Raw genomic sequence first — 16,760 nt, 5'->3', positions numbered from 1 at the left:
TTTGCAGATGACACAAAGGTTGGAAGTATCATTGATAGTATGGAGGGCTACTGCAGGCTGCAGCGCAACATAGACCGGATGCAGAGCTGGGCTGAGAAATGGTAGATGGAGTTCAACCTGGATAAAAGCAAAGTGATGCATTTTGGAAGGTCGAACTCGAATGCTGAATATAGGATTAAAGACAGGATTCTTGGCAGTGTGGAGGAACAGAGGGATTTGGGTGTGCAAGTACATAGATCCCTCAAAGTTGCCACCCAAGTGGATAGGGTTGTTAAGAAAGTGTATGGTGTTTTGGCTTTCATCAACAGGGGGATAGAGTTTAAGAGCTGCGATGTTTTGCTACAGCTCTACAAGTCCCTGTTGAGACCACACTTCGAATATTGCGTTCAGTTCTGGTCGCCCTACTATAGGAAAAATATAGAGGCATTGGAGAGGGTGTAAAGAAGGTTTACCAGGATGCTGCCTGGGCTGGAGGGCTTGCCTTATGAAGAAAGGTTGAATAAGCTCAGACTTTTCCTACGTCTCGCCCAGAAAGAAGAGAGGAGACCTGATCGAGGTATAAAAGATAATGAGTGGAATAGATAGAGTCAATAGCCAGAGACGTTTCCTCAGGGCAGGATTGACTGGTACGAGGGGTCATAGATATAAGATATTAGGAGAAAGGTATAGAGGAGATGTCAGAGGTAGGCTCTTTACACAGAGAGTTGTGAATGCATGGAATGAGATGCCAGCTGTGGTGGTGGAAGCAGAGTCATTGGGGACACTTAAGTGAGTGCTGGACATGCACATGGATAGCAGTGAGTTGAGGGATATTTAGGTTAAGTTATTATATTTTACATTAGGATTAAACTACGGCACAACATCATGGGCCAAAGGGCCTGTTCTGTGCTGTACATTTCTTATGTTCTATGTGGTCTCACCAGTGCCCTGTATAACTGAAGCATAACCTCCCTACTTTTGTATTCAATTCTCATGAAAACATTCAATTTCCCAATTACTTGGCTCTGTGGTTAGCACTGCTGCCTCACAGCGCCAGGGACCTGGGTTCGATTCCAGCCTTGGGGACCGTCTGTGTGGAGTTTGCACATTCTCCCAGTGTCTGTGTGGATTTCCTCTGGTTCTCCTCCCACAGTCAAAACATGTGCAGTTCAGGTAAATTGGCCATGCTAAATTGCTCTCAGTGTTAGGTGCATTAGTAAGAGGGAAATGGGTCTGAGTGGGATACTCTTCAGAGGGTCGGAGTGAACTTGTTGGATCGAAGGGTCTGTTTCCACACTGTAGGGAATCTAATCTAACCCATAAGGTCTATAAGACATAGGTGTACAAGCAAACTATTCAGGCCATCAAGGCCGTCTTGTCAACAATCCTCAAATCCACTTCCTGCTTTTCCCCCATTTCCCTTGATTGTCTTACTTATTAAAAATTTGTCTCAGCCTTGAATATATTAATGTCCCAACCTTGACAGCTTTCTACAGTAAAGAATTATGCAGCTTCACTACCTTTTTTTTTAAGAGAAGAATTTCTTGTTAAGAAAGTGAATGAAAGATTATCAAGAGTAGGTGGAAATGTGGTTTTGAGGTTTCAAACAGGTCAGGCCTGATTGTGTTGAATGGCAGAGCAGATTTGAGGGGCTGAATGGGTCTACTTGTCATTATATCTTCATATGTTAGGAGCAGCAGTAGGTCATGTAGCCCCTGAGCTCATTTCGGACCTGGTGCACTCAATAAAATTGAAACAAATGAATTTCTCCAAACACACAGTGGCTTGTATTTGGAGACCAGGTTTAAGGGACCATCATAGAAATTAAAGTAAACTAACTGGTTGTGAAGTTAATTTCTGTTCCAATCTCCAGATTTATCAACATGTCAAAATCAACAATGATTTCTGAAGAATGGCTTCATTCAATAGCGAGCTATCTCTTGTTTTACCTTTTTAGGTTTTGGTCCCTCTCACATTTTTGTGATTTCATAAAGAAAGGTCTGAGCCATTACCATTGTCCCAATTTGCAAAGAATGCCACTCTTCAGTGTTTATTCCTCTGGACAGCCTGTTTAGCTGAGGACCAACTTGTTGTGTTTTCTTGTAATAAGCTGGCACAAAATGATGCTTTGGTCATGAGTATGGCTATGGAATCCACCTTTTTCGTCAAAGGATTTATCCAGAATTTCCAAAGAATGGTGTTACTGGTTGTATTTGCAATCAATTCATTTCAACCAGAAACACTGTTCGTGTTTTTTTGCATTCCCCGATTAATGAAATGTCTCAGTGGGCAGGAGGAATGCGTTTTATCCAGGAGCAAAAGGTTATTTGTAAGTCTTGGGAATTTTTCGATTTCACAGCACTTAAGTTGTCTGTTGCTTCCGTAGTGATGTCCGGTGTTTTGGAACCTGCCTGAGTCATCAACAGTATGGATAAACTAATCTCACTAATCTTTACTAGAATAGTAGCAGAATATTACAATTGAAGAGTTGTATGACCTAATTTGCTTTTTTTCTATTTCCTTCTGCTCAGATAAAACTAGCCAGTCTTTATTGAAAATAGTGGGAATGACAAATTAAGTCCTGTCTGAGAATTTTAAAATAGTGTATGCATGCTAATTTTGTGCATGGAGAACTTGGCCATTTTCAGACTATTTCAGATTAATGTGACTGGAATTTGACATAAAATGACATGTGGAGAGGTTGCTCCATATATGGGATGGAAAGACTATTTGCTTTCCAATCCTATAATAACATATGTACTTAGATCACAAGAGTCACATTTTTAGTTGTTAACTCCTACAATGCTAGCAGTTGGCTGCAGTTTTTATTTCAGCTATATTTTAAGCATGCATAATGAATCCATAATGAAGTACACTTGAAATATTTTTGAAATTTTTTTTTGGGCATTCACCGGATGGAGGCATTGCTCCAGGTCTGGAATCACATGTAGTCTAGACCAGTTAAGATGGCAGTTTCCTTCCCTAAAGGATATTAATGAACCAGATGGGTTTTTCTGACAATCAACAATGGATTCATGGTCATCATTCGCCTCTTGATTCCAGATTTTTATTGAATTCAAATTCCACCATCTGCCATGACAGGATTCAAACCTGGGTCTCTTGAATAATAGTATTATAAAAGCTATAATATCACTAGGCTGTTGCAACCCCTTCTGCTGAGACAATATAAGTTTCTAAAAATGCGAAGAGAAACATTTTCCTTCATTTTTCTCCCTGAGATTGCTCTTGCCCATTAATCACTTTCTCTATGTATATATGAGTGTTACTCATTCATATGTGCCCTTTGTTTTGTCTGACTTTCCATTTCTGTTGCTCAGTTTTCTCTCACCCTTGCACTCTTTACTGTTTTATCAGGGCACATTTCTTCCTTAAACACATAATCTATTGACTTTTTCTTGGGCAAGTACTTTCATTTTTGTCAAACTTTTACCTTGCTATATTAAAAAAAATAAAAATCCTCTTACTGTTACCTGTTTAACCAGATGCCAAGCCCAATAATCTTTCTCCTTCCCCATTTTGGAATGTGGATCCAGGAATAATTTGAAAATGTTACCCTTGAAACAAACACAAATAATTCAGGTGCTGGAAATCTTAAAAACAGTCAGTTCTGGTATAACACAGTAGTTCTGTATTTGTGCAATCCCAGCTGTATGAAAATTGCATAATAGCAGCACCATTTAAACTCAAGGGGCTGGAATCATGTTATAACCAATTGATGCTTTCATGCTTTAGAAACAGTGTTCCCAATAAGATTACAGTGGTGCTGGAAAAGCACAGCAGGTCAGGAAGATAATCTCTCCACTCTGGAGGCTCCTTGCCTCCATTCCTGATGAAGGGCTTTTGCCCAAAACGTCGATTTTCTGCTCCTCGAATGCTGCTTGACCTGCTATGCTTTTACAGCACCATTCTAATCTAGAATCTGGTTTCCAGCATCTGCAGTCCTCACTTTTGCTTAGTGTTCCCAACAAGTCAATCATGTTATAACAAATTCGCATTAATGAAACACACCTTATAGCAGAATGACCTACAGTAGAAAATACTGGATATTGTAAATACTCAGGCCTAGCAGCCTCTGAGTACTGAGGAACAAAGAGACTTTGGAGTAAAAGTCTGTAAATCGCTGAAGGTGTCAGCACAGGAGACGGGTGGTGAAGAAGCCATAAGAGATGCTTGCCTTCATTTGCTGGGGCATAGAATATAGGAGCGAGGAAATCTTGTTGCAACTTTATAAAACATTGTTCAGGCCTCAGATGGAATACTGTGTACAGTTCTGGTCACCACACTGTTGGAAGGAGATGATTGCACTGGAGATAGTAAATCTCCTCTGCACCAGGGATGTTGCCAAGAATGAAGAATCACAGTTATGTGGATTTACTGGAGAAGCTGGGCTTGTTTCCTTGGTGCAAAGGAGGATGAGGGGGATCCAATAGAGGTATACAAAATTATGAGAGGCATTGACAGTATAGATCATGAGGATTTTTTCTCCAAGGCAGATGCCTGTAAGATTAGAGGGAACAAAGTTTAAGATGAGTGATTGGTTTAGAGGAGGCCTGAGGAAAATGTTTGTCATGCAGAGGGTGTTAGAAACATGGAGCACCCTGCCTGACAGGATGATGTCTTAACATTTAAGAAGCATCAGGATTAATACTTAAAAAGACAGGGTATAGTAGGCTATGGACCAAGTGCAGGTAAATGGGAGTGTCTGAGGAAAGGTCACGTGACCCAAAACATTAACTCTGATTTCTCCCCACAGATGCTGCCAGACTTGCTGAGCTTTTCCAGCACTTTCTATTTTTGTTTTTGATTTATAGCATCCGCAGTTCTTTCGGTTTTTATTCAGACAAATAGGATTATTGTAGTTTGGTTGGCATAGTTATGGTGGGCCAAAGGGCCTGTTTCTGTGGTGTATGACTCTATGAACTATGGTTTGTGGAGAGAGGAAGAGAATTGTTTCACATCAATGACCTTTCATCAGAATTGGATGAAAACTCATCATCTTATTGAGTTCTTTGAGATGGTGACTAAACAGGTGGATAAGGGTAAAGTGGTTGATGCGTGGTATATGGATTTCAGTAAGGCGCTTGATAAGATTCCCCATAGTAGGCTATTGCACAAAGTACAGAGGCATGGGATTGATGGTGATTTAGTGATGGGATCTGAAAATGTCTAGCTGAAAGAAGACAGAGGGTGGCGGTTCATCCTGGTATTCAGTTACGAGTGGTGTGTCTCAAGGACCTGTTTTGAGGCCACTGCTGTTTGTCATTTTTATAAATGACCTAGGTGATGGTGTAGAGGGATGGCTTACTAATTTGTGGATGACTTTAAGGTCGGTGGAGTTGTGGATAGTGCAGATTTTAGAGCGATATAGATAAGCTGTAGAGTTGGGTTGAGAGGTAGCAAATGGAGTTTAATGCAGAAAAGTGTGTGGTGATTCACTTTGGAAGGAGCAACAGGAATACAGAGTACTGGGCTAATGGTAAGATTCTTGGTAGTGTGGATGAGCAGAGAGATCTCTGTGTCCATTTACATAGATCCCTGAAAGTTGCCACCCAGATTGATAGGGTTGTTAAGAAGGCTTACAGTGTGTTAGCTTTTATTAGTTGAGGGATTGCGTTTCGGAGCCACAAGGTCATGCTGCAGCTGTACAAAGCTCTGGTGTGGCCGGACTTACAGTATTGCGTACAGTTCTGGTCACAGCATTATAAGAAGGATGTGGAAGGTTTGGAAAGGGTTCAGAGGAGATTTATTGGGATGTTGACTGGTATAGAGGGAATGTCTTATGAAGAAATGCTGAGGGACTTGAAGCTATTTTCGTTAGAGCAAAGCAGTTTGAGAGGTGACTTAATTGAGGCATGGAAGATAATCAGAGGATTAGATAGGGTGGACAGTGAGAACCTTTTTCCTCAGATGGTGATGGCTAGCACGAGGGGATATAGCTTTAAATTGAGGCGTGATAGATATAGCGCAGATGTCAGAGTTAGTTTCTTTACTTAGAATAGTAAGGGCATGGAATGCACTCTCTGGAATAGTAGTAGACTAGCCAACTTTAAGGGCATTGAAATGGTCATTGAATAAACCTATGGATGAAAATGGAATTGTGTAGGTTAGATGGGCATCAGATTGATTCCACAGGTCGGTTCAGCATCGAGGGCTGAAGGGACTGTACCGAGCTGTAATGTTCTATGTTCTATCTTTGAATTTAAGTGTGTTGATAATCTAACATTTAGCATCCATAACTCTTAGTCTGAACTGCAAAAAATCATATTTTCTCTCTGATTATCAAATTTTCTATTATGGTGATTGCATTGCAAAGAGGTTGTTTCCTGGTGCACCAAGATTAATCTTGTAACTAACATTTTTAAAAATTATTTGGTTATGTGGATGTTGTGTGCTAGTTGCTTATTTCTCTGTTACACTTCTGAACTTCATGAATTTTGGGATTGGAGTGATTGGAGCTAGGTGGATCTTGTTGACTGAGACCCTTGATTGGGGTTGTTAACCTGAGCCAATTAGGGAGCCCTGGATGACAGATACCCCCTCAACTCTATTTTGATTTAGTCCCTGCCCTCCCCGTCACTGTTTGATCACACAGCATTGCCCTTTGACGTGAAGGGCACTGTTTGTTACAGACCACTTGGGTGTTTCCTTTCTTCCTGGTGGTGGAAATTGAATAAAGATTTGTGCACTTTGTGTCTCTCACTGTGTCTCACACCTGCACACACACACCATGGGTGCTGGGGAAAAAATAAGCACCTCCTCTGCTTTTGGTTGCACTTCAGTCCCACGCTCCTGATCTTCGGGCACCCGATAGGGAGGAGGGAGGGCAGGTCTAAAGACCTCCTCGCAGGTTTGCTCCTGGGCCTGGCCAAACTGGCCACAAACAGGTCCAGGCAGCGGGCCGTGGAGGGGTCGTTAGGGCCGACTGCCTGCCTCTCTTCAGCAGTTACGTTAGAGCCCTGGTGTCCTTGGAGAAGGAGCACGCGATGTCTACCAACACCCTGGAATTGTTCAGGGAGAGGTGTGCGCCGCAGGGAGTGGAGTGCATTATTTCCCCCTCCAACTCTATTTTGATTTAGTCCCTGCCCTCCCCTTCACTGTTTGATCACACAGCATTGCCCTTTGACGTGAAGGGCACTGCTTGTCACTGGCCACTCGGGTGTTTTCCTATCTTCCTGGTGGTGGAAATTGAATAAAGATTTGTGCACTTTGTGTCTCTCACTGTGTCTCACACAACATGGGTGCTGGGGAAAAAAATAAGCACTACTGCAGTTAGGCGGTAGTGTGGGGGTTAGCAGTGAAGGGAAAAAAAAGAAAAGCAAAATAAAAATTCCTGGTGGTGGAATATAAATAATGATTTGTGCACTTGTTGTTCACTGTGTCCTTTACCTGTGCGCATAGACAAGAAAGAAACCATGGTCTCATTCGATGTAACGGCACTATTCACCTCTATCAATAAAACCCTAGCCGGAGAAACAATAGCCAATCTGCTGGACATACAGAACAGACAACAGGACGTTGAACCTATCAACAAAGACGGCATACTCAAACTACTGGATCTGTGCCTCACAACACACTTCACATTCAACAACCAAATATATGAACAAATCATCGGCACACCCATGGACTCCCCCATCTCTGGACACGTAGCAGAAGCGGTAATGCAAAGATGAGAACAAATCTTACCGCAAATTCACCCCAAACTCTGGGTCAGATATGTGGATGACACCTTTATAATCATTAAAAGCACAGAAATAGAGAACACACACCGGATCATCAACGCCACACTCACAGGAATCCGATTCACGAGAGAGGAAGAAAAGGACAACCAACTCCCATTCCTAGACATGATAGTACAGAGAACACCAAACGGAGAATTCACCACAAAGGTATAGAGGAAAGCCACACACACAGACCAAGTCTGGAACTACGAAAGCAACCACCCCAACACACACAAAAGAAGTTGCATCAAGACACTATTCAAAAAGGCCACAACACACTGCAGCACACCAGAACTGCAAAAAGAGTAAGAAGAACACCGCTACAATGTATTCGCCAAAAACGGATACCCACGCAATTTCATCAACAGATGCCTAAGGGAAAGACAACGGAACAAGGACATGCCGCAACCCAAAGGACTAGCCACACTACCATACATCAAGAGCATTTCCGAACTGACAGCCAGACTACTGCGACCACTAGGACTCATAACAGCACATAAACCAACAGCCACTCTCAGACAACAACTCACCAGAACGAAGGACCCAATACCCAGCATGAGCAAAACCAATGTAGTGTACAAAATCCCATGCAAGGACTGCACAAAACACTACATAGGACAAACAGGAAGACAGCTAACGATCTGCATCCATGAACACCAACTAGCCACAAAACGACACGACCAACTATCCTTAGTAGCCACACACGCAGATGACAAGCAACATGAGTTCGACTGGGATAACACTACTATTATAGGACAAGCCAAACAGAGAACAGCCAGGGAATTCCTAGAGGCATGGCACTCATCCACAGATTCAGTCAATAAGCACATCGACCTTGGCCCAATATACCGACCACTGCAGCGGACAGCTGGAACTGACAACCAGAAGCGGCAGATTCAAACCATTACAAATTCCAGAGGAAAGATCACAGAAGTGTTTCACAGGAGGCTCCCTAGCACTGAGGATGTCACCTAGAAAGGGGACGAAACGTCTGCAACAAAAATTCCCAGCTCGGCGAACAGAACCACAACAAAAATAAGCACTATCACTGTCAGGTGGTAGTGTAGGGGGAGGAATTTTAAAATAAAAAATAGGAGTGTCAGACATCCTGTTCATTCTGAGAGCTGGCTCTGAGGAAGCTGGATCAATGTAAAGGACTCTCCTCGTGGAAATAAAGGGTAACTTGGTGATAGGACAACAGCCTTTTTGATTATTAGGAGCCTAACTTCTCTGAGGCACTAGATACTAAAACCTCTCAAGAGTTGATGCATTTAGTTCAGAAATATTATGAACCTAAGACTCTTCTTTAAGAAAAAGATAAAGCAAAATTCCTGGTGTTGGAATATAAAGATTTACACACTTGTTTACTGTGTCCTATACCTGCACACACACAATATGGGTGCTGGGGGAAAGAAAAGGACTACCACTATCAGGCAGTAGGGTGGGGAAAGAGGAAAAAAAAGAAAAAAAGAGCAGGAGTGTCTGACATCCTGTTCACTCTGAGAGATGAAAAAAAAAGGACATTCAGAATCTCTTCAGTTCAGGGACTGGCTCCGAGGTGGCTGGCTACAGTTATTGTGCTGTGTGCATGTAGTTAAAGGGTGACTTGGTGACTGGCCTCTATGCAGTTATTGAAGGGATGTATCATGAAAGTGCTTTATAAGTATTTGTATTTAAATTTAATATTTTTATTCTTATATTTCATTCTTTGCCAGAAAATGTTTGTTTTATTAATCTTTATTTTGTTCTTTTATCATTTTGAAGATGTTAGATTAACTCTTTCCTTCACAGTGTAAAGGAACTATAGCTCCCTGAAATATGGTCAATGTAAGCTCTCATAAAAATGGAACACTTTTCTCATATACAAAACTTACTATTTCTCCTAATTAAGTGTTGTTGGTAAACTTGGATATAAAACTCTCTTAGTCATAGGGTTTTGACAGCATGGAAAGAGGCACTTTGGCCCATCATATCCATGCTAGTCATCAAACATCCATCTATTCTAATGCCATTTTCCAGTACTTGGCCCAAAGACTTGTATGCTATAGCATTTAAAATCTAAATGGTTCTTAAAACCTTTGAAGATTCCTACTTCTTTGTATGTGCAAGCTATTAATTGAGTAAAGAGCTGAGGGCCCAGTCGAGATTCTTATGTTCCTATTTGTCATATTGTATCAAACTATGTTCCCTTTATCTTCCCTGTTTATCTCCTACTTTCAAACAACATCCCAACATTGTCATTTCTTGTTGGGTAATCACCCTTCTTTTCAACAACCTCCAACCTAAGGAGTGAGTATCCTTTGAGACCCTCACTCCATAAGTCATTCTGCCTTGATGTTTCAGAGGTAGGCAGCATTCAGCCCCTATGCTTGTACTGGCTATTCATGATTGGCTTAGAACATCTGCTGAAGAAATTCTACTTCTATGTAAGCAAAAGGCTGTCTCTGCCACACGTTCTGAAACACTGAATAATTTGGGTCAGAGATTTTCAGCAGAGGTGCTTGGTTGAGTCAACATTTGCAATTTGAAATTTCTGCATTCATATTAGCCTCCTTTATCAACTTCATTTGTTCCATCTGATGCTCTTTAAATTTTTACTCAAGTCACATTACTGTTCCCTTGTGCCTGCTACGTCTATTTACTTGGTCCCACCTTGTTATTTGCATATTATTTTAATCAAACAAAACACTGAATAGGGTAGAGGCCTTCAAAAGCACATGGATAGGCTAGTGGAATGGGCAGATGACATTCAGTGCAGAAAGATAATGTATGCTAAATAGTACAGTTTTGAAGGGAGAACAAGAAAAGGGAAATGTGGAGGTGCATAGTTCCAAATCTTTAAAGATAGAGTAGGTTCAGTAAAAAACATGTAGGATCTTGGGTTTCAAAATTAATTCATAGAATACAAAGGCAGTGTAGATTGTGAGAAAAGTGCAATTAAATGGGACCAAATAGATTGCTTTGTAGAGGGTTAGCACATGCTCATGCGTTGAAAGGCCTCCTTGTTTACTGTATGAATCTGAGACGCTGAATGTTTTGACTCTGATATAAAATGCATAGTTACCATCGAAAGATACAGATGAGCACCAGAAAATTTGATACATTAGTAATTCAGTGCATTAAATCTTTGTTTAATCCTTTTTGGAGATATGACTGCAGGTGCCATTTTAATTGCTCAGTCAGGATGCAACGAAAATAAAGTAAATGTTGAGGTTTAAGCACTGGACGTATTACATTACAGTCCATATAAGGATTGAAAAGTTGTTTCAAAATCATTACCAGTTGCTTACTCATTAAAAAAAACAATGTAATGGGAAAAGGTCGTATCACTTACCCAAATAATTTAGGCATCTTAAAAATGTAGTCAGTGTAATCATGACTGACAAGGACTTGATGATGACTGTATAAAGAACGAAGATTCTATAGCCATCTGTGTGTGAGGTCATATAAAGTCGTGTGAAAAATGTTGTGTGACATTGAACAAAATCTCATGCGGCATCAACAAGGAACTTCATCCTGCAAGAATTCACAGCTTAAAAAAGCATCCAAATTTCTCAAGAAAATTTTCCATGTTGTTAATGTCATCCATTTGTGCAAATTGCGTTGTCATTGCACTTTTGAATGAGCAAAGGCTGTCTCAATTCAGAGGCAAATAGACCCTTCTATTATTTACGGCAGATTATGGTACCTTTCAAATTTAGTTGTCATTAAGTTATTTCAATCTAAAATTCCAACTTAAGAGGTAGGCCGCATTCAGCCCCTATGCTTGTAATGGCTATTTATGATTGGATTAGAACATCTCCTGAAGAAATTCTACTTCTATATAAGCAAAAGGCTGTCTCTAAAAGCTGCTTGTAGATTCATCGGGCACTATAAGGATGCCTGTAAATGGGTGTATGAAGTGCTATTACCGAAACAGGCCATTTTCCCTTGCATTGTATCTATACAGGTAGATACAATGTTTCTACAGGTAGAGAAACTCAGCTAGTTCAAAACCCTGGCTTTGTTGTCCAGCATTTTATTCCTCTTTAAGTGGTTATCCAATTTACTTTTGAAGACCATGATTTAATCTGTGCTCTACTACTCTCAAGCAGCAAATCCTGGATCCTAACAACCTGTAGCATAAAAATATTTACTCATTTTTCTACTGCTTTTCATCTTATTTCAATGTTCTTATTATCGACCCATTCATCAATAGAATAATTATTCCTATCTACTGTCTGGACTGCTCATAATCAGAATAATTAGAACAGCGGTGTCACATGAGCTGACCAGGTTGAGAGTGATTTGTGAATAAATGGCAGCATTATTTTGAAGGAAGAGGTAAGAAAATACAGGGAGGCAGTAAAATTGAGTTTTTTTTAATAAACTGAGTTCAGATGGAGATTAAAACATACAAAATGAGACGTTACTGAAGGTTGCAACTGTAGAAGGCATTATTGAGATTGTACCTAGAGTATTGCATATAACTTTAGTGCCCTTACTTGAGGAGAGATTTAATTCTATTGGAGGCAGTTCAGAGGAAGTCCACTAGATTGATTTCAGAGATGAGGGTTTGTTTTCTGAAGACAGATTCAGCATTTCAGGCCTGTACTGTCTTGAATTTAGAAGAGTGAGAGATCTAATTAAGATATATAACATGCTAAAGGGGGTTGACAAAGTAGCTGTAGAGAGGATGTTTCCTCATGGAAGGGCAATATAGAATGAGGTCATAATTGAAGGATAAAGGGTAGCAGATTCAAAATGGAATTAAGGAGAAACTATTTCTCTTAGGATCATGAATCTGGAATTTACTACTCCAAAATATGGAGGATGCTGGAACATTGAGTACATTTATGGAGGAGATAGACAGATTTTTAGTTAATGATGAATTAAAAAGTTATGGAGAGCAGGTAAGAAAGTGAGGCTGAGACCAAGATGAGATCAGCTATGGTGAAGCCGGCATGAAGTACTCCTACTTCTTATCTTCCCTCCTTTCATAAGAACTTATCTCAATGAGAAACTAGTGATGAGCCTTGAGAGGATAGCAGAGAATGAGAATTTTGCGAGAAGAGGTGGAACTTGTGCATCTGTCAGTGTTCGTTTCAACTCATTATTTTGATGTGTGTGGCAACTACCACGGTTAACTCTTGTTTTCTTCACCCTCCCAGGATTCATGGCAGGGTGACCAATGTTCAATCTTACTTCCTAACTGCAATTTTCTTCTGAACCTTCTCTCCTATTTAATCTGTTTTCTATTTACTTTATTAATGTTTATCTGTTCGCAAAAGTTTTTTTGTCATTGTTCCCTTATTGCTCCCAAATTTATGGGGTAACAAAATTCTACAGAAAGCTAATGTAGTTTGTACACAGCGCCACTGAGTGGCAGGAATAAACTGCTATAGGCATGTTAGAGTTACTAGAATTTATGTTGTCACTAGTTTTGCATAGTAGTACTTTGTCATGCAATACTGATTATTTCCTAAAGTTAGTAAAGAAAAGATAATTAAGTATGAAGGACTGACTGTCGTCAATTTCATGTTTTGTACTTGATTTGTCCAACTTCTATTGTCCACACACTTCCAGATGGCTTAACTATTTCTAATACTTCTGTTTTGAAACAGAAAATAATATACATCATTCTTATGAAATTATTATGCTTGTGACTGAAATAAACTATGATTGAGGGATGTTCAGCTTCTTGAAGAAATTTTTTTAATTCTAGAATTTAAAGAAAGAAGCCAGTTAAATTTATGGGAGCAGGCTTCACGAACCCTGTCTACTTAGAAGTTTCTAACTTTGGAAGTAAACCTTTGAAGTTAGATAATATGTCAAACCACTGTTTTATTAAGGGATCTAGCTTTGAATTGATGATGTAGCTCAAATTGATGAATTTGTATTCCTTTATTGCAACTGGGAATGAATTATATTCAAATTGCAGGGCGTACTAGGGCCAGAGGAACACCTGTTATTGAACATCAGGGAAGATACCATGGTTATTGGTAGTACTTAAATTAAGTTGTTAATTCTGAAATATAAAGTAACCATTATAACCATCATTGTTGTAAATATCCATCTGTTTTTCTAGTTTCCTTAATGGAAAGAAAAGGTAGGAAAGCAAATTGTTAGGAGAACATGAAAGATCTTTTTTCTCTTACTTGTGGGGCATGGACGTAGTTGGTTTGCCAGCACTTTGCCAGTTGTCTTTTTGAACCGCTACAATCCCTGTACTGTAAGTAAATCCACAATACAGTTAGAGAGGAAATTCCAGGACCTGGACCTAGTGACAGTGAAGGAATGACAATATATTTCCAAGTCAAGGTGTTGAGTGGCTTGGAGTGGAATTTGAAGGTGATGTATTGTTCCCATGTAACTGCTGCCCTTGTCTTTCTAGATGGAAGTGATTCTGTGTTTGGAATGTGCTGTCTCAGGATCTTTGGTAATTTGCTGCATGTGTCTTGTAGGTAGTACACACTGCTGCTGTTGAATGTTAGTGTTGAAGATTAGGGGTGTGCTGCTTTACTCTGAATAGCATCAGGCTTTTTGAGTATTGTTGGAGCTGCACTTATACAGGCAAGTGGAGAGTACTCCACACGCTCCTGATTTGTGCCTAGTAGATGATGTAGGCTTTGGTGAGTCAGGAAGTGAGTTACTCACTGCAGTATACCTAGCTCCTGACCTGTTCTTGTAGCCACTGTATTGATGTGCTAAGTCCAACTGTGTTCCTGGAACCCAATCATATAGATGGGGCTTTCAGCAGCAGACGGACAGAGATTATTAACATTAAATACAAGAGCAGTGTTTTACTTCTCTAGGAAGACAGAATGGTTCAAATTATCCAAATTAATGGGTAAAACAGTTCATGTAAGTATTATTATCTTGAGTATAGCTATCAATGAACTTTGATATAACCAACCAAGCTTGAAATAGCAAAGTTTTGTGCAAACACGTGTAGAGTAAGTCACCCTATAAGTCTGCTAAATTGAATCCTTTAAATATAACCTCCCATCAAGACAATACAGAGATTAGATTTGATATCTAATCCCAAAGTACTACTTCTGAATGCACGAATAATTGTACGTGTCAAAACACTAGCCTATTTCAACTTACCAATGTTTTTTTCTCTTGCTCAGATAACCGATCTCCACCTCGAACATGTGGCTTAAATCATTCAGATTCTTTGAATCGAGGTGATCGTATTGATTCAATAACATCGCAGATGGGGAGCAACAACAGTCAGCTAAATTCTTTGCTCCAGATGTATGTTCCAGACTATTCAGTGCGGGCTCTGACTGACTTACAATTTGTAAAGGTAAGATTAGGTCTGATTATTTCTTTGAAATCCTGTTTCATGGAATAGGCACAGTAACAGAAAATGGGCCTAAAGTCTATGATTCCACAGATCCAATTCTGCTTTTACAGTAAATGTACTTTCCCCAAATAATTAGACTCAGTTAAAATCACAGCTTAAGTCTACCTTACATATTGAAGTTGGTGCTTACTAAATTGAATTTTGAAATTTAATTGGTTTGTTTAAGTCAAATTCAAGTATGTGAATGTTCACGCCTTTTAGAATGGAATCAGTTTTTAGATAGCAGAGCTCTTACTTATGCACTGAAGTGTTATTTTTATTGCAGTATTAAATTAGCTGCCCCATTAATTAGTATATGGAAGAAATAGCCCAGAATTCAAAGCTTTAAAATTGCTAGCAGTGAATATCCAATTTGTAAACTTGTTATAACATAAATATATTTGGAATCAGCTATATTTGGATTCATATAGGTGAATGTAAATTAAGCATGAATAGTGGTGCACTATTCTGATGTACATTTTTCTGATGCTGATTGAATAGATTGTTTAAAAAAAAAAGGATCTTGCAACCAACTTTAAATGTGAGGTAGTTTATGTCATTTGTTAATTTTGGACTTATCAGGATATTTTTTTCGTGCCCAATGTAGATACTAGCTCTCACTATCAAAATTGTGATTTCTAGAGGGGATATGAGATGGCCTTGGCAGATAAGATTAAGGATAATCCAAAGAGTATACAAGTATATTAAGAGCAAAAGAACAATCAGAGAGAATAGAACCCCTTAAAGATCAATGAGGTGGTCTATGTGTTGAACCTCAAGAGATGGGAGAGAGACTAAATGAATGTTTCCCATCAGTTTTTACTGTGAAGAAAGAAATGGAGGCTACAGAACTTGGGGAAATAAATATTAAGCAACTCACAATACAAAAGAAGAAGTGCTGGAGGTCTTAGAAAACATAAAGGTCGATAAATCTCCGGGACCTGATCATCGCCAATGGTGCAGCAATCTCTTCCCTCACTTCCTGTAGTAACCTTGGGTATATCCTTATGTTTTTCAAAATTTTCAACACATCCTCCTTAACATCAGCCTGTTCGAGCATATCAGCGCTGTCCTCCCAAATGACAAGATCCCTCTCACTAGTGAATACTGAAGCAAAGTATTCATTAAGGACCTCCCCTACCTCCTCCAACTCCAGGCACAAGTTCTCTCCACTATCCCTGATAGGCCCTACCCTCACTCTGACCATCCTCTTGCTCCTCACAAGTGTAGAATGCCTTACGGTTTTCCTTAATCCTACCCGCTAGAGCTTTTTGATTGCTCCTTCTAACTCTCCTAAGTCCATTCTTCAGTTAAATAAAAGCAAATTACTGTTGATGCTGGAATCTGAAACCAAAAGAGAAAATGCTGGAAAATCTCAGCAGGTCTGGCAGCATCTGTATGGAGAGAAAAGAGCTGATGTTTCGAGTCTAACTGACCCTTTGTCAAAGCCATGACAAGGGTCAGCTAGACTCGAAACGTCAGCTCTTTTCTCTCCTTACAGATGTTGCCAGACCTGCTGAGATATTCCAGCATTTTCTCTTTCCATTCTTCAGTTCCTTTCTAGCCACATTGTAACCCTCTAGAGCCCTGTCTGATCCTTGCCTCCTCAGCCTTAAGTAAGCTTACTCCTTCCTCTTGACTAGATGTTCTACATCCCTTGTCACTCAAGTTTTCTTCACTCTACCATCCATTCCTTGCCTCAGTGGGACATA

The 16,760-nt window shown here is 39.9% G+C and overlaps 1 protein-coding gene across 1 annotated transcript in view; it reads left to right on the top strand.

The window, feature by feature from the left end:
- LOC132826367 (metal transporter CNNM2-like) overlaps positions 1–16,760 on the top strand; it is a 240,191-nt gene that overhangs the window by 211,315 nt on the left and 12,116 nt on the right. The window contains exon 7 of the mRNA XM_060842241.1: positions 14,831–15,009. Coding sequence (XP_060698224.1) covers positions 14,831–15,009 — 179 coding nt within the window. The remainder of the gene's footprint in view (positions 1–14,830; positions 15,010–16,760) is intronic.

This window comes from Hemiscyllium ocellatum, chromosome 22 (assembly GCF_020745735.1).
Source record: "Hemiscyllium ocellatum isolate sHemOce1 chromosome 22, sHemOce1.pat.X.cur, whole genome shotgun sequence".
In the NCBI taxonomy this organism is placed as follows: Eukaryota; Metazoa; Chordata; class Chondrichthyes; order Orectolobiformes; family Hemiscylliidae; genus Hemiscyllium; species Hemiscyllium ocellatum.
Note: the sequence above shows the minus strand (reverse complement) of the source record. Positions and strands in the feature narration are given on the sequence as shown.